Here is a 15040-nt window from a genome sequence, read left to right as displayed (position 1 = left end):
CCCGACAATTTAATCTGGTGGAAATGTGGTCATATTGGACGGCCAGTTTCTGTGTTAATATGCTAATTAGATTGTTATTTATTGTTATTGTGCGGTCATTGCCAGGGGTATGTTATGTATATGGGGGCATTTTGGCTTTAAAAATATTTGTTGGCAAGGACCCTTTTTTTAAATTAATGAATAATAAATAAAACTGTGGACTAATATTTGCAACACTACAACCTGTGTCCGTGTCTTAATGGGGTTCGGAGTAAGGTTACGCATATGCCGGCTGTGTAAATCCGACTGTGCGCCTGTCAAGTGATTTATGTGTTCAATATGATAAATAAATGACATAGATACCACTGCGTTACCAACCATCCTCAACCATCTCCTCAAGGTACACCTAACAGTCCAGGATTTAAGGATAACCCGGGTGTGCCTAAGGTGTTTAAAAAAACAAAAAACCTTGGACTTTAAGGGGTTTTATTTTCTTTTTCTAAACACCTTAGACACACCGGGTAATCCCTAAATCCTGGACTGTTAGGTGTGCCTTGCGGTGAGGGTTGAGGAGCACTGCTGTAAACCACAATTTTAGGAAATAAAGACATTGAGATAGTATGTCACAGGTTGGTATGCTGTTTTAAAACAAACTATAAAATGCTGGTTATTGGCTACATTCTAATTTTGGGGGACACCAAATTGGGGTTTGATTGCTGATGGTTTGCTACTATAAGACACGATGGTACCAAAAAAAAGCAGTTTGGGGGAAAGTTTGGGAAAGACTCACCCAGCCAGGGACACTGAAGATTTTACCGTGGATCTCATAAGTGATTGCTGGTAATACATGATCTATAAGGGAGATCAGAGACACATTCATTAATTTTACAGAGATACAATGGTAGAGATTTAGAAATGTTCCACTAATAGAAAAGTGGGCAAATGTTCTAAAACGGAAAGGAAAAAAAAAAGGGAAGCAAACGCCATGGAATTAGCAGGAACCTCTCCCTTTTAAGATTTTGCTAAATTTTTCTATTAACAACACTTTGCTAAATGTTTCCCATCTTTTCAAAGTCATGTGATTGGTCAGTTTAAGGTAATACGGATCTGGGACACCGTTAAACGGTTTCTGGGAGAAGTGACCTAGCAGTCTGTAATGAAGCACTCGTTAAAATAAAGAATTCCTTTTCAGCACACGAGCTATATAAATGCTTTATGTTACAGTATAAAATCAGAAGTGAAATAAAGCAGAACACTATTGGACATGCTGGGAGCTCTGCAATGGACGCAATAGAGAGGAAATATCCTGATAATTAAATAGACGTAGAAATATTCTTCATACCACGTGGGAAACAGAAACACTCAGTAAGTCAATGGCTCAAGCAGGTACTAAACAACATCTGCTCCAGAAAAAGGCATTCTCAAAGTGATCTCAATACTTTTTATTTTTTAAAACTGTATCACTGTCCTTCACCATGTATGACTCTCGGGGACTCACCAAGTACCACAAGTGTTCATTTTTTAAACTAAACTGGGTTTAAAACTCAATATAATTCCGTGTTGGAGAATTTATTCACTTTGGTTGTTTTGACTAAAAATTTGCAATTTCTTGGCTAGTTCTCCCCTATTTAGTCAATAAATGCTTTCTTTAAATACAAACTAAAAAAATAAAGTTTATTTAACAGATAATGTAAGTTAGTTTGAGCGGGCCCTTTTCAACATTTTGTCTCTGTTAATATTCTGTATGCCAGTTACTTGTCAAAAATCAACATTTTAAAATACTGCGCTGTGGAATATATTGGCGATATACACATGCTAATAATAATATTTAGACATTTAGATTAAAATAATCAAGCTGTGGCTATAGCAAAATTGCATATAGCAAAAAGTTTTTCCCCAATTCAGTTGTTTTTTTTACAATTTTTGTTTTTTTTACAATTTTTCAATTCCGTTAAATTTTGTGTGCAGTGAATAATCCCCACAGTGGATTATAAACCATCTTTAGGTGTTTGCAGCTTGTTGCAATAGTCGCTGTGGGAGGGACCCAGAGAAAGGTCGCTCAGCCTTACAGCAATTACTGCGGTATGGATGGAATGATAGAACTATTCCGTGCGTGGAATTCTGGGTAGCGTTTGACTGTAACAGGAAAACAAGCGTTAATCGCAGCTATTTTCAGCCCGTGTTTCTCAGCCTATTAGATTAAAATGCTTTTCTAGGAAATCTCAGTACTTACTTCTCTCCTGTAGAAATCCACAGTTTTTTTCTATAAACAAATGATAAAAAAAATAAAATAAACAACAAAGCAAAAATAAAGAGAGGTATAAAGACATAAATCGTTTAACCTTGCCACTCACACAGGAGCATTATACATTAAAGAGACACAAGTGCTAAAGCAATGAGAGCATATTTATTTGTTTTATGAAGAATCGAACCTTTAAGCAAATCATTTGAATACCAAAGCTGAAAAAAGAATTATGTTTTATGTGATTTTTCCCATTCTTGTAATATGTCAGTATTCTGCATTTTTTTAACACATGTTAATTCGCTGTCCTGGTAACTCCACCTCACGGGGGTAAATGTGATTACAAGTAAATGATTAAGGCTTTTTAAGCTTGTTGTGGTGAATCCAGGCTTGATAAAGTCCCTCACAGGTTGAAGCGTTGCCAGGATCACTTTGAATGCTTTTTTATTTTATTTTCATCTGGTGGTTGTCTGTCAGACAATACAGACAATAATGTACAATAGCCTTCCACTGGTTTCCTATGGGAAAGCATTGAATTGGCTGAGATCAACAATTTTGATGATCTCAGCCAAGTGGGCGGAGCCAGCCACGACGTGACTTGCGCTGAAATAAAGGTGAGTAAAATAACTTTTACTCTTCTAACAAGTGGGCTGATCTCCTAAAATATGTTTTTTTACAGCTATAGTGTCAGGAATTAATTTCTCAATGAATTTAATTTCAAGTGTTTTCTCAAGAGCGAGTCCTGAGTTAAATTAATTGATTCGATTCATCTCTATGAGGAGATGCTGATTGGCCAGGGCTGTGTTTGAATCATGCTGGCTCTGACCCTGATCTGCCTCTTTGTCAGTCTCAGCCAATCCTATGGGGAAGCATTGTGACTGGATCAGGCTACCACTTCTGCTGATGTCAGCACGGAGTGGGCAGGTCTAAAGGAAACAGGCACAAAGAAAACAGCTGCAGACTTGAATACAAGTAAGATTTTACAATATTTAGGGAGGCATGAGTGGACCCGGGGGGCTAGATGGTGGTTTTAACCCTATTGTGTCAGGAATACATGTTTGTGTTCCTGACCCTATAGTGCTCCTTTAAGGAAATGGCTTTTATGTTAACAGAAGCAGACAGAATCTGCGACCTCTTCATATTGAACCATAACATCTACACACATACAAATGGTGCACACAGCTGCACTGGCCATCTTTCCCTACTTTCTCCCCCAGGGTCCAGGGAAATTCATCCTTGTGGCATTAGACATGTACGGGTTAATATTTGAACACTCTAGCATTATAGATATATACATTTTATTAACTCTGGAATGTTGAAGAGTTCTGGGTCCTCTTTGTCCCCTTTGCTGTGAATAGAGGGTTTACATACTTCTAATTCGGTGGCAGGATGGTCTCCTCGCCCAGCTTTGTCTGTTAGCAGATCAGCAGTCCTGAATATCTCCTGGTCAATGTGATGCTTCTCACAGAGAAGCAGTGTAAGCTTTCCATTCTGTGCTTGGACACTAAGCAATTAGGACGAACACCCACCAGGGTGGGTGGGTGGATAGATGTAACATTGTCACTTTTTTAAAACTGCTGATTTCTCTTGAAATCTAAACTTATATTAAATGACAAATACGAACATTCGGCAAGTTTGAAGTGCTTTAAGTTTGGAGTGTTCCTTTAAATATTTTACCCATACATCTCGTATCCATGTGGATATCACAATGTCCAGGTAAAATTAAGAGCAAATAACGTTCAGTGAAATTTGTTATCATAGAGACTCTTTAAGGTTTTCCTGTTCTGTGAACAAACTCCTTCTAATCTAGAAAATATCCTCAGCTGTGTGTTAGACCCAGAAGGTAGAACCTCAGATGTTTTAAAACTACGTCTTCCATGATGCCTTGTCATCCTAAAGTCATTCTAAAGGCATGCAAAGCATCATGGTACTTGCAGTCCTACAACATCTACCTTTCATGCACCCCGTGTTAGAGGGACACTTGCAATTCAGCTCCAGCAAGTTACTGAAAACGACCACAGCAGAAAATAGCCTTACTCTGTTTTCTCAGGAAATAATAACTGGTGTACGATATTCACACTTTATGAAAACATATCATTAAGGGTGTGAATAAAACATGAATGCAGACTGCGAGGCAGACGCACAGAATCTTGCTGTTGATGAAACACATGGAACTGTCTGTACCATTCCACGAAGGACGATTAAACTACAACTCTCTTTCTTCTTTTCATTGCTGGAGATACGAAGCGATGGGTTTATAATCAGACAAGCAGACTACAGCTTTACCCCTCCGAGACGATTTTCAGGATGAGATTTTCAAAGGAGATAAAAAATAAAGTCAAATGATATCTGCAAAAAGAAAGAAAGAAATAATCTGTAAAAATACGATTGTTCCAATTACCCCATATGTTTACATCCGTGTAATGACAAGGTAATGACAAGTGGAGATTCAGAGCTGAGGAGTGTCCCGTAGACCGCCGTTGCACACATTTCCACTTCATTAAAATTCGGTATTCAGTAAATTAATCTGATTCTATCTGCCATTAGAATGCACTACACATGCTTTTCAGCTTTTTTAAAAATGTATGCTCAGTTATATACCATTAAAAAAAAAAAATATTGAATAAAAGAAATAAAGAATCACGTTTGTTAAAATAGTAAGTAAATATTCCTGGACTGTAACCAGCATCCCACTGAGTGGAAATAGAAAAACAGATTGTTTTTCCACATTACTGATTGAACTGGTCGGCCGCAGCGTTACGGGAGATGCAAGGGGAAAACATCCGAGAACGTTGTAGGCAGTGAGTTTCCTTGGTAACCACACTCGGCGACTCGAACAATCAGCGTGTTCAGAGATGTTCAAGGGCCTTTATGAAAATAGAAAGTTTTGCTGGTGATTCACGGTCTTTTATCTGAGCTCTGTAACCGTAGCCAACAGCATCAAATTCTCCAGGGAAAATGTTACTGCGCCAACTACGTGTGACATGGTCAATTAATGTCAGAGATTAGAAAAGACACTTGGCATTCAGATGGACAGGAGGACGGAACCTCATTTAGATCCCGTGTGATTTCTGAATTTCAGGGAATAAACTGCCAATAACACAGACATTGAAGCGTGTACAAACACTCCTTTTTTTTTTTTTTTTAAAGCTAGTTTTCTTAGTCCTCAGTGTATCGGTGAAACTTGTTTCACAGAACTGACTTTTACCTCCATTGCTGTTCATTCGTCCCTTTAAATGTCAATACTAATGACTTAAAGGGATTTAAAGGGATGCAAGGGCACCCAGACTACTATATCTCAATGAAGTTGACTGGGTGCAGGAGTTCCATGCGTTTTAGCCCCTGCAATCTACAACATATGATTGCAGGGGTAAACGTAGGATTAATATTGGGGGATCTCTGCATCTAACTAGCAAGGAGAACACTATATAATTCATAATACATGTTTGTATTCATAACACTAGTGTTCCTTTAATTTAGCAGTTTGTTTTTGGTTTTATTTTCCTTTGATTGAACTTTTTAAAAATTATTTTATACGCGTTGGCACAGTCTGGCACCTGATGCAAATTCCAGTTGTATCTGTGAGCATTCTGGGACATGGCCATGCCAATCATCCATTAATGCAGCTAAAGTAGGTGTCTTTTATACCTGCAACTACACACTCAACTGAGTAAACACTTCAACAGCATTTGAGAGATGGAACGAAGAACTTATTTAATCTTCATTGATGCCAGTTAGGATGTTATAGCAGGCAGCCTGTTTGAAGGTTGTAGGAAATTTACTTTATTTCAATATTTCTCTATGAAATTAATTAAGATATTACTCTGTTTCATCCATGAAAAAGAAAATGTATCCGTTAATCCTATCACGAGCTCTGCTCCTGCCAATGAGACGTTAAAGAGATAAACCCCATGCTGCCCCTAATTTAATGAACCAGACTCACCTGTTTACCTTAACAACGTTGGGGTCACTCGCACGATCCATCCCATAGTCTAGAACGTCCTGAACTCCTGGCTGCAGGAAAGCAGAAAAATGTATAAAAATGGCTAATAAAACAGCCTCTGATTCGTATACATACTACACAACATACACATAAAGAGAAGGAATGCAGAATCATTTGATATATCTGTGTTAGAGGCTGCTATTCAATACTTGAACATGGTGCTACCACTGGGATCAAATATCCAATCAAAACCTAACCTGCAAAGCCTCCCTGTACTCTTCCCTATAGACGGGAGCCCTTCCTCTTCCCTGCCCTGATAACAGTGGCCCTTCTTCTACCCTGCGCTGAAAATGGGCGACCACCATGTGCTCTGCCCTAGCAGTGCAAGCTTTGCCCCTACCCTGACACTGCTGGTCCTCTCCCTGAAGTTGAACACAAGGATAGTCAGTATGTACTAATACAGACAGACTACCTAGCGTACCGACATCAGTGTAAGTGATCCTCACCTTAATATCAGGTAGACGTTTAGCACCGAATATGTATAAATGTAGTCCATCCCATATTTTCATAGACCCCTCACCACAATGCCAATAAGAAGGTGCTGTATGATAGACTTGCAATCGCCAGTAGTGGTGTTCTAAAATAGTTGGTTATTTTGTAATGGGCTACAGTTGCTGACCTCAATGTTTGACATTTAAACTAAAGCTTATTGAAGCCAGTACTTAATATTTGCACACAGATATTTAATATGAAGCTCCCTTTTTTCACCTAGAGCACAGTGACCAATCAGGACTGCTGTGGCCCCGTGATTAGTGAAACTCATCAATGAAGATATTTTTAACAAAATGCATCTCCTACGTCTGCTGAATCCCTATAATGAAGCTTCCACAACACAGACTGCAGCAGCAGATTTTGCGGAGGCAGCCGCCCCATGAGGTTTATTCAAAATATCCAGGGAAATAAAACAGCTTTTTCATCACATGCACATAAACAATCTGTATAATTTGGAGGAATGAACGCATATTGGTTTTAACAGGGTAAGGAAATGTGTGCTGCATATTTTGGGATAGTTTTTTCTTTAGTAGGTTTTAACGACGCCAATGAACCACGGCAATCGTAATTCAATGCGCGATGTAAATGTATATATTAACTATACATATTTACACCAGAAAATGTATCCAAATGCTGACTTACAAACAAAAATTCTAAAGGTGGCTTAATGACTAAAGAGTATAAAACAATTATTAAAAACAATCCAAAAACGGCAGTACACACGAGGGACTTGGTATGGATAAAGTGCTTACAACATATGTGCAAAAAAAACAAGCAAATACAAAACAGAACTGTAAGTCAACGTTTTTGTCCTCCGTGCGAATTTCTGCAGTTTTTCCATTTCTATAGAAAGTATAATATCATATATGATTACAATGAGTGATATTTGTGATAGTAGGTTATTAAATAAAGAATCACAAGACACTATATAAACTTCTAGATCAGCGGTAGGCAACCTTCGGCACTCTAAATGTTGTGGACTACATCCCCCATAATGCTCTGACACCCATAATGCTGGCAAAGCATCAAGGGAGGTGTAGTCCAAAACATCTGGAGTGCCGAAGGTTGCCTATGCCTAACCTAGATCAATAATTATACACTATAACATGCCGAATATGCATACATACTTTATTAGTAAAATTATTGAAATAAATTTCTATTAATTAGATCCAGTCAGTGTTAAAAGCCCATTAGAATTCACGGTACATGCAAAAGCCTTGTGAGATATTCACGTATGAGCTATTAATTTTACTGGTTTCTGTGCGTTAACTAGGATGCTCACAAACATATTTTCAGGGGTTTTGTACGGTGAACCAATAGCAGAAGCAAATTCTAATGTAGCCCCATGTAGCCAAAGCACAGCTTAGCGGAAAAGGGCCTTGACAGGGGTTAGGAGGCGGGCTTAGGAGGAAGCAGCCAGGACTGGTGGGTTGTGGGTAAGGGGTTTGGCTATTTAAATAGGTAGCCATTTTGTAAGTATCACTTTTAATCTCCTACCTGGTTAAGTTTGTGTGCACTCCTGTGCTTGCAGATTTGGCTGGGTAGGGCTTTCTCTTTTCTGTTTTGCAGGGTCATGTGGAGAGACTCCTGGAGGGGATCCGGTCGGCAGCGCGGCAGCAGGGTGCGGACTGGGTGAGGGCCTGGCTCGGGCCAGTCCTGGCGGCAGCAGCGGATCAAGACGGCAGCGGAGGGTGCCCGTCTGAGCCCAGGTGCAGGACCCGGAGATGGCCCGATCGGCGGATGTGAGGCGGCTGGTGGTAGCCGCGGCAGGCCCGGTGACCGCGTGGTTGAGGCCCCGCCTCCCCGTGTGCAGCCGGGACCTCGGCGGGGTGCAGGACGACGGGCGGTTGCCCAGGACGACGGTGGCGTGGCCCCCGGGTCTGACGGGGCCCCGACGGGTTCGTAGGTCGCGGACGTGGCAGGACGGCCCCCTGGAGGGCCTGGCAGGAAGGGGTTGCGGCCCAGGAGGGCGCCCCCGGCGTCGGAGGCCATGCCCAGCGAGGATGTCGGCGGGCCTGCACGGAGCAGACCCCGAGGTCATCAGGCAAGTGCAGGGGGTCCTTCCCAGGCCCCCCTTGGCGAGCAGCATCGTAGTGTGGGGCAGCCAGGGTCAAGAGAGCGGGCTGGGGGGTGGGGGGTAAGCGGTGTTCCCCTGGGTCACGGGTAGTGATGGACAAGGGGTCAAGGGTGGGCCCGGGCAGCCCTAGGGGGGCGGGGGAAGGGAATAGTGCCGCTTCTGTAGGCCGTGTTGCCCAGTTAAGCATGCAAGGGGCGGCTGTAGGGTCCTTGGTATCAGCAGCAAGGGGTAGGGAGCTGGATGGTGTAGTCAGGGGTAAGGCCGGAGTGGGGAGGGACGGCGGAGCGGCGGGGAGACCTGTACCTGGGGGGCAGGGGGGTTCCATCCTGGGGGAGGGTGATCTTCGGGGGGGCCCTGGTAGCCCAGGGGCCCGGTCCAGGGGGGTAGGGTAAGGTCCCGTGATGATAGGGGTGGGGGCGGGGGGCGTAGCTCGAGAGTTAGATCTTGTTCGGGTCCAGCAGTGTTAGCCCTATGTCAGTCAGGAGTGGGGGTGAGCGTGGGGAATGGCTCACGGGGGCGGACATCGAGGAGGGAATCCAGGAGTCACAGTCCCCGAGGCGGGAAGGTCCAGGCCTTAGGTGCACAGCGGCAGGGCAGGATGCGGCGGGAGGCCTTGGTGGCGGGCAGGCGCTCCCTGGGGCGGGACGGGCAGGTGACACGGGAACGGTACACCTTGCCCAGGACTACTTCTCCTCGTTTCAGGTCTCGGAGCCGCTCCTCATCAGTATTTTCGAGGCACCGGGCAGGCTCCCCGGTTGGCGGGAAGCGGGCGGATGTCGCGCATCCAGGACAACCAAAGGATAGCATTGCAGCCCCGGGTACCTCTGGATCGAGGGGCTTGGTCGGTGAGTCCAACGGATCTATGCATCCCAACGCTTTAGTACACGCACTGCAATCACTACTCCACTCATTGGGAGCAGGGGGTGCCATGGGGGACAGTGTGGGTCAGGTTTGGGCGCAGGGGGCGGCGGTCGCGGGAGCGAGCGAAGGGGTCTCGGCTGCGTCGGGCGTCAGCGGAGACCCCGGGGTTTTGACCAGCACAAATTTGGGAGGACTATATTGACCTCAAGGAAGAGGATAAGAAGGACGAAAAGAAGGAGGAGGAGGAAAAGCGGAAGCATTATCGCAAGATCCCAAAGTCCTTCGGGAACTGGTTGAGGGCGTTCTGCGTTTGGCCAGCGTGATAGGCGAAAAATCACCTGGATCCTGCTCCTCCCTGTTCTGCTATTTAGACGGGATTTGGGAAGCGTACCGCACCTATGGGGGGCTGGCCTGGTGGCGGTATGATGAGCAGTTCAGGCAACGGCTAGCGGCCAATCCGGGTATGAGGTGGGGCCAAATGGACCTGCCTCTCTGGATGAAGCTGATGATGGCCCAGAAGGCGCAGCCCTTTCAGCACGCGGCTGGCGCAAAGGGTCAGTCCGCCTCGTCGGCCGCCTCGCAAAAGGGCTTATGCTGGCTTTTCAATGAAGGCCAGTGCAAGTGGGGTGCGTCCTGTCGCTTCAAGCACGAGTGCTCGGGTTGCGGAGGTGCCCATGAACTGCAGCGCTGTTTCAAAAAAGGTGTCGGGGAGAGCCACGTCCCCTTCCACGAACGGGGGTGGGGGGGCTTCTCCTGCCCCGGGGTCTAACCCCGGTGAAATTAGACCCAATGGAACCTTGGCTAAGCCTCTACGGTAACAGGGCGGATGCCGAGTTACTCCGGGATGGGTTTGGGTGAGGGTTCTTCATCCCCTTTCGGGACAGGGGCGGCACACGGGACCTGCGCAATCTGAAATCGGTGGCGGAATTCCCAGGGGTGGTATGGGACAAGCTTGCTAAAGAAGTGATGCTGGGCAGGATGGCGGGACCATTCCAGGAACCTCCGCTGGAGGGCCTTCGGGTTTCGCCACTCGGGGTAGTACCTAAGAAGGATCCGGGGAAGTTTCGGCTTATTCACCACCTCTCCTACCCCAAGGGTACATCGGGGAATGACAACATCGACAAAGACTTGTGCTCGGTCTCCTATGCATCTTTCGACCAGGCAGTCAAACTAGTGAGACGGGTGGGCGCGGGGCGCTGATGGCTAAGTTGGACATCGAGGCTGCCTTTCGGCTGCTCCCGGTGCACCCAGCGTGTCACCATTTACTGGGTTGTTACTTTGAGGGTCAATATTTCGTGGACCTGTGTCTCCCAATGGGCTGTTCCATTTCGTGCTCCTACTTTGAGAAATGTAGTTTGTTTCTCGAATGGGTGGTCCGGATTGAGGCGGGGTCCAAAGCGGTAGTGCACTACCTGGACGACTTCCTCTGTGTGGGTCCGGCGGACTCCCCCGAGTGCTCGCACTTGTTGCGGACTATGGAATGGGTGGCGGGCCACTTTGGGGTTCCGCTTGCAGCGGACAAGACCGAGGGCCCGACCGAATGTCTTAGCTTCCTGGGTTTGGAAATAGACTCGGTGCTCGGGGAGTGTCGGCTTCCGCTGGCGAGTTGGAGGGGCTGAGGGGCGCAGTGGCCACAGTGGCTCGGGCGTGCAAGGTGACGCTATGGCAGTTACAGTCGCTAATCGGGATGCTTAATTTTGCCTGCAGGGTCATACCTATGGGCAGGGTGTTCAGCCGCAGCCTGGCAGCGGCTACGGTGGGGGTGCGTTCCCCGCACCACTTCATACGAGTGTCGTCAAACATGCGGGCTGATTTGGGGATATGGGATGCCTTTCTCCGGGATTTCAACGGGATTGTGTTCTTCCGACAAGGGGGCGTATCGGCATCAGAACTGGAGCTGTTCACCGACGCGTCGGGTAGCGTGGGTTTTGGGGCATACTTCGGAGGGAGGTGGTGCGCGGAAAGGTGGCCGGAAGGGTGGGGGCAGAGCCCCCTCATGCGTTACCTGGCCTTCCTGGAATTGTTCCCGTTGGTGGTAGCGTTGGCCCTGTGGGGTGAAGGGCTCCGGGACCGCAAGGTGGTCTCTTTTTCAATGACAATATGGCAGTGGTACATGCCGTCAACAATCAGTCGGCGGCATCTAAACCGGTGGTGAGGCTCCTACGGCGCTTCATCCTGCTGTGCATGTCTCATAATATTGTATTTTGCGCGCGCCATGTGCCCGGGTACTTGAACGAAGTGGATGACGCTCTCTCTCGTTTTCAGTGGTCCCAATTTTGGATGGTGGCTCCGGAGGCACAGGACGTGGGCCAGGCGTGCCCGGAAGAGATATGGCGACTGGGAGCGTCCTGCATGGAGGACTCGTGAAGGCTTCGCTGGCACCGGCCACTTGGGCCGCTTGCAATAAGGTCTGGAGTGCATGGGAACGTTCTTGGGGAGGGTTGATCCTTGGGCCGTCGGGCGAACCGCCCGTGGACGCTTTCCTATGGTTCACCTTTCAACTTCTGGCGGACGGTGCGTCCCCGGCGGTGGTTGACAGGACCATGGCGGTCGATGGCCTTTTTGTTCAAGCTGCGCGGGATAGAGGATTTTACTAAGGCTTTTGTCATTAGGCAAGCGCTTAAGGGGTACAGGAAGGGTCGTAGGACGCCTGATGGCAGGCGCCCCATGTCAGTGCGGGTGTTGGGCGACCTAATAACGGTGCTGCCCGACATCTGTTTTGATGTTTACGAGGTGGCCTTGTTTCAGGCAGTGTTCCTGTTTGGCGTTCTTCGGGGCTTTCCGCATAGGGGAACTGGTGAGTGCTACGCGGACGGATCCGGGTGGCCTACAGATGTCGGGAGTTCGCGTACTGTGGGGGAGGCTGGTGGTACACCTGGCCAAGTCAAAGACAGACGTTAAGGGTGTGGGCCGCGATGTGCCTTTGGGTGCCCTATCGGGCTCAGCATTGTGCCTGGTGGCCGCGGTGACACGGTATTTGGCTCTGAGACCGACAATTGGGGGGCCGTTGTTGGTGCACGCGAACGGCTCCTCCCTCTCTCGTTTTCAGTTCACTAAGGTCTTCCGCTTGGGCCTGGGCAGGTTGGGGCTGCGGGCTACTAGCTTCGGGACACACTCCTTCCGCATCGGGGCGGCCACGGAGGCGACGCGCCTGGGGCTAGGGGACGATCTGGTGAAACGGATCGGTAGGTGGGAATCAACAGGTTCAGATCCTATGTTCGTTTGGGTTTATTGGATTTATAAGGCGGGCCGGGGGGACTGCGGTGGGGAGACTGGGTATTGACACTTTTGTCTCCTTCTTCCCCAGGCCGAGTCGCATGGATCGTGGGCCATTCCTTTGCCGCAAGGAGGGCTGCAGCTCGAGCTCGGGGCCAGCAGCTGGGCTTTCCGAAGGACCAGTTGACTGTGAGATGGTTCGGGTATAGGGTATTTTGTTGGCGGGACGTATGCAGGGCAATATTCGGAATGATAGCGGTTGGGGGGGGCAGACCTACTGGTCCTTCATGAGGGTGGCAATGATCTGGGCCTCATACCGCAGCAAAGATTGGTAAAATGGATGAAGCAGGACCTCAATAAACTGATGGATCTGCTTCCCAGGGTTATGATAGTGTGGTCAGAGATGGTGCCAAGACGGCGTTGGCGACATGCAAGGGACCCGGTGGCCATTGACAGGTGCAGGGGAAAGGTTAACAGCTTGATGGCGAGCTTTGTGAGAAAATTGGGGGGCGTTGTGATACGACAAGGGGAGTTAGAAGGCGGGTTGTCGGGTTACTACCATGTGGATGGCGTGCATCTCTCTGATGTGGGTTGGGACCTACTGAACCTGGGTTGGCAAGAGGGGATGCATCAGGCGTAGTTTCTTCAGGGTGGCGGAGCTCAGACAGCTTAAGGGGTCAAGGTCTGAGCTTGTGGCGGTATAGGGAGCCTAAGAAGAGGAAAGAGGCTCCCCAGGAAGAACGTGATGGACAGGAAACATTGTGGTCATTGGTGGTTGGTAGGTTTCGAGTCCTGGAGGTGGCTCAGAACCTAGTGGGGTAGGGGTATCCGGGTATACCGCTGCCATGGTTAATTATGTTTGGCACTTTAAGTCATTTATGTTGGAGTAAAGTTGAAAATGTTATATATATATATATATATATAGAGAGAGAGAGAGAGAGAGAGAGATATGTGTTGTTTATGTGGGGTCATTGCCTTTTATATTAAAAGAAGGATACGGGGGGGGCGGGGCCTAACTAGCATGGAGGACAGACGTGCCTCAACAGAGCTCCTCTGAAAACAGAGCAACTAATGCTGATTTTAGCCCTAAAAAGCCTGAAACTGACGACAAAAATCGACTTACCTGACCCACGACTGGGAAAGGAACCGATACCGTGGTCTTTGACCCATCTGAAGCCTGCAGACAGCGTTAACTGCAACATGAGGCCTAATGCCAACCGGGCGGGAGAGGCGGCCGATCTCCCGGGCCGGGACCGCAAGATGCCGACACATGACAAGCAAGAGCCCCGTTACTCCCCCCCCTGGACCGTCAGGGGTGATCGCGGTCCACACCACATGGGAGCACAGAGTAAGGCAACACTTACACGCCAACAACTCAGCGCAACACCCGACATGGCGGATGCCACGAGCAATCCTGATCATAAAGATCCACAGCATGGAACCCTTCAAAGGCTTGACGCAATATTCGCCAAATTCTGGCGCAAGCTGGAGGCCAGAACACAGCCACTTGCCTCACAACAGCCAAGAAGCCTCCCTGCCAAGAAATTGCCTTCAACCCGAAAAGAGGCTCAGCGGGTCGCAACCACAAGGAAGACCTCACCACCGCAGTGGACCTCGCTGCACCACCGACCCCAGCACAAGAGGGACAAGATAATCTTATCACCGGGTGACCCGAATAGCCCAGCTCACATCGCTCAACGAGCACGCTTACCTGTGCAGAGTGCCGCCCAAGGAAAAACCCTCTCACCTCCTCCACGCTGGCTAACATGGTCAGATGCGCAGACAACTCCAGCAGTGAAGCGGAGCAATGGAGGGCCCAAGCTGTCAGGGCCTACCATCCGGCTCTTCCGTCGTACATCCATGCAGCATCCCGGTAAAAGCGACCCATGCGGGAGCAGAATACGCCACCGGAAAGAGGCAACCTGGGGAGAGTGGAGCCCAGGAGACTCCGCGGCTGAGGTCGGCAAGGACGTACATCCTCAAGAGAAGATGCACAACAGCAGCTGTCCTGCACTGCAGCCCAGCAGAACACAGCACACAGGTGTCACTGGAGCTCTGTCTACAGGTGTAGGGTGAGCACACCTCAACACAGAACATCTCTCCCCTGCAGCCGTGGACTCTAATATTATAAAATCGCCTCATTACTGCAGGGAAAGGCCAGCTGTAGCCT

At 47.9% G+C, this 15040-nt stretch overlaps 1 protein-coding gene across 2 annotated transcripts in view; it reads right to left on the bottom strand.

The window, feature by feature from the left end:
• The window catches only part of RGS9 (regulator of G protein signaling 9), a 98187-nt gene that overhangs the window by 35513 nt on the left and 47634 nt on the right, over nt 1-15040 (bottom strand). For both annotated transcript variants that reach the window (XM_063456122.1, XM_063456121.1), the window contains exons 9-11: nt 6173-6235; nt 2213-2242; nt 770-831 (exon numbers count right to left, since the gene is read on the bottom strand). In XM_063456122.1, coding sequence (XP_063312192.1) covers nt 770-831; nt 2213-2242; nt 6173-6235 — 155 coding nt within the window. The remainder of the gene's footprint in view (nt 1-769; nt 832-2212; nt 2243-6172; nt 6236-15040) is intronic.

The sequence above is a fragment of the Pelobates fuscus genome, chromosome 5, assembly GCF_036172605.1.
Source record: "Pelobates fuscus isolate aPelFus1 chromosome 5, aPelFus1.pri, whole genome shotgun sequence".
Classification (NCBI taxonomy): Eukaryota; Metazoa; Chordata; class Amphibia; order Anura; family Pelobatidae; genus Pelobates; species Pelobates fuscus.
Note: the sequence above shows the minus strand (reverse complement) of the source record. Positions and strands in the feature narration are given on the sequence as shown.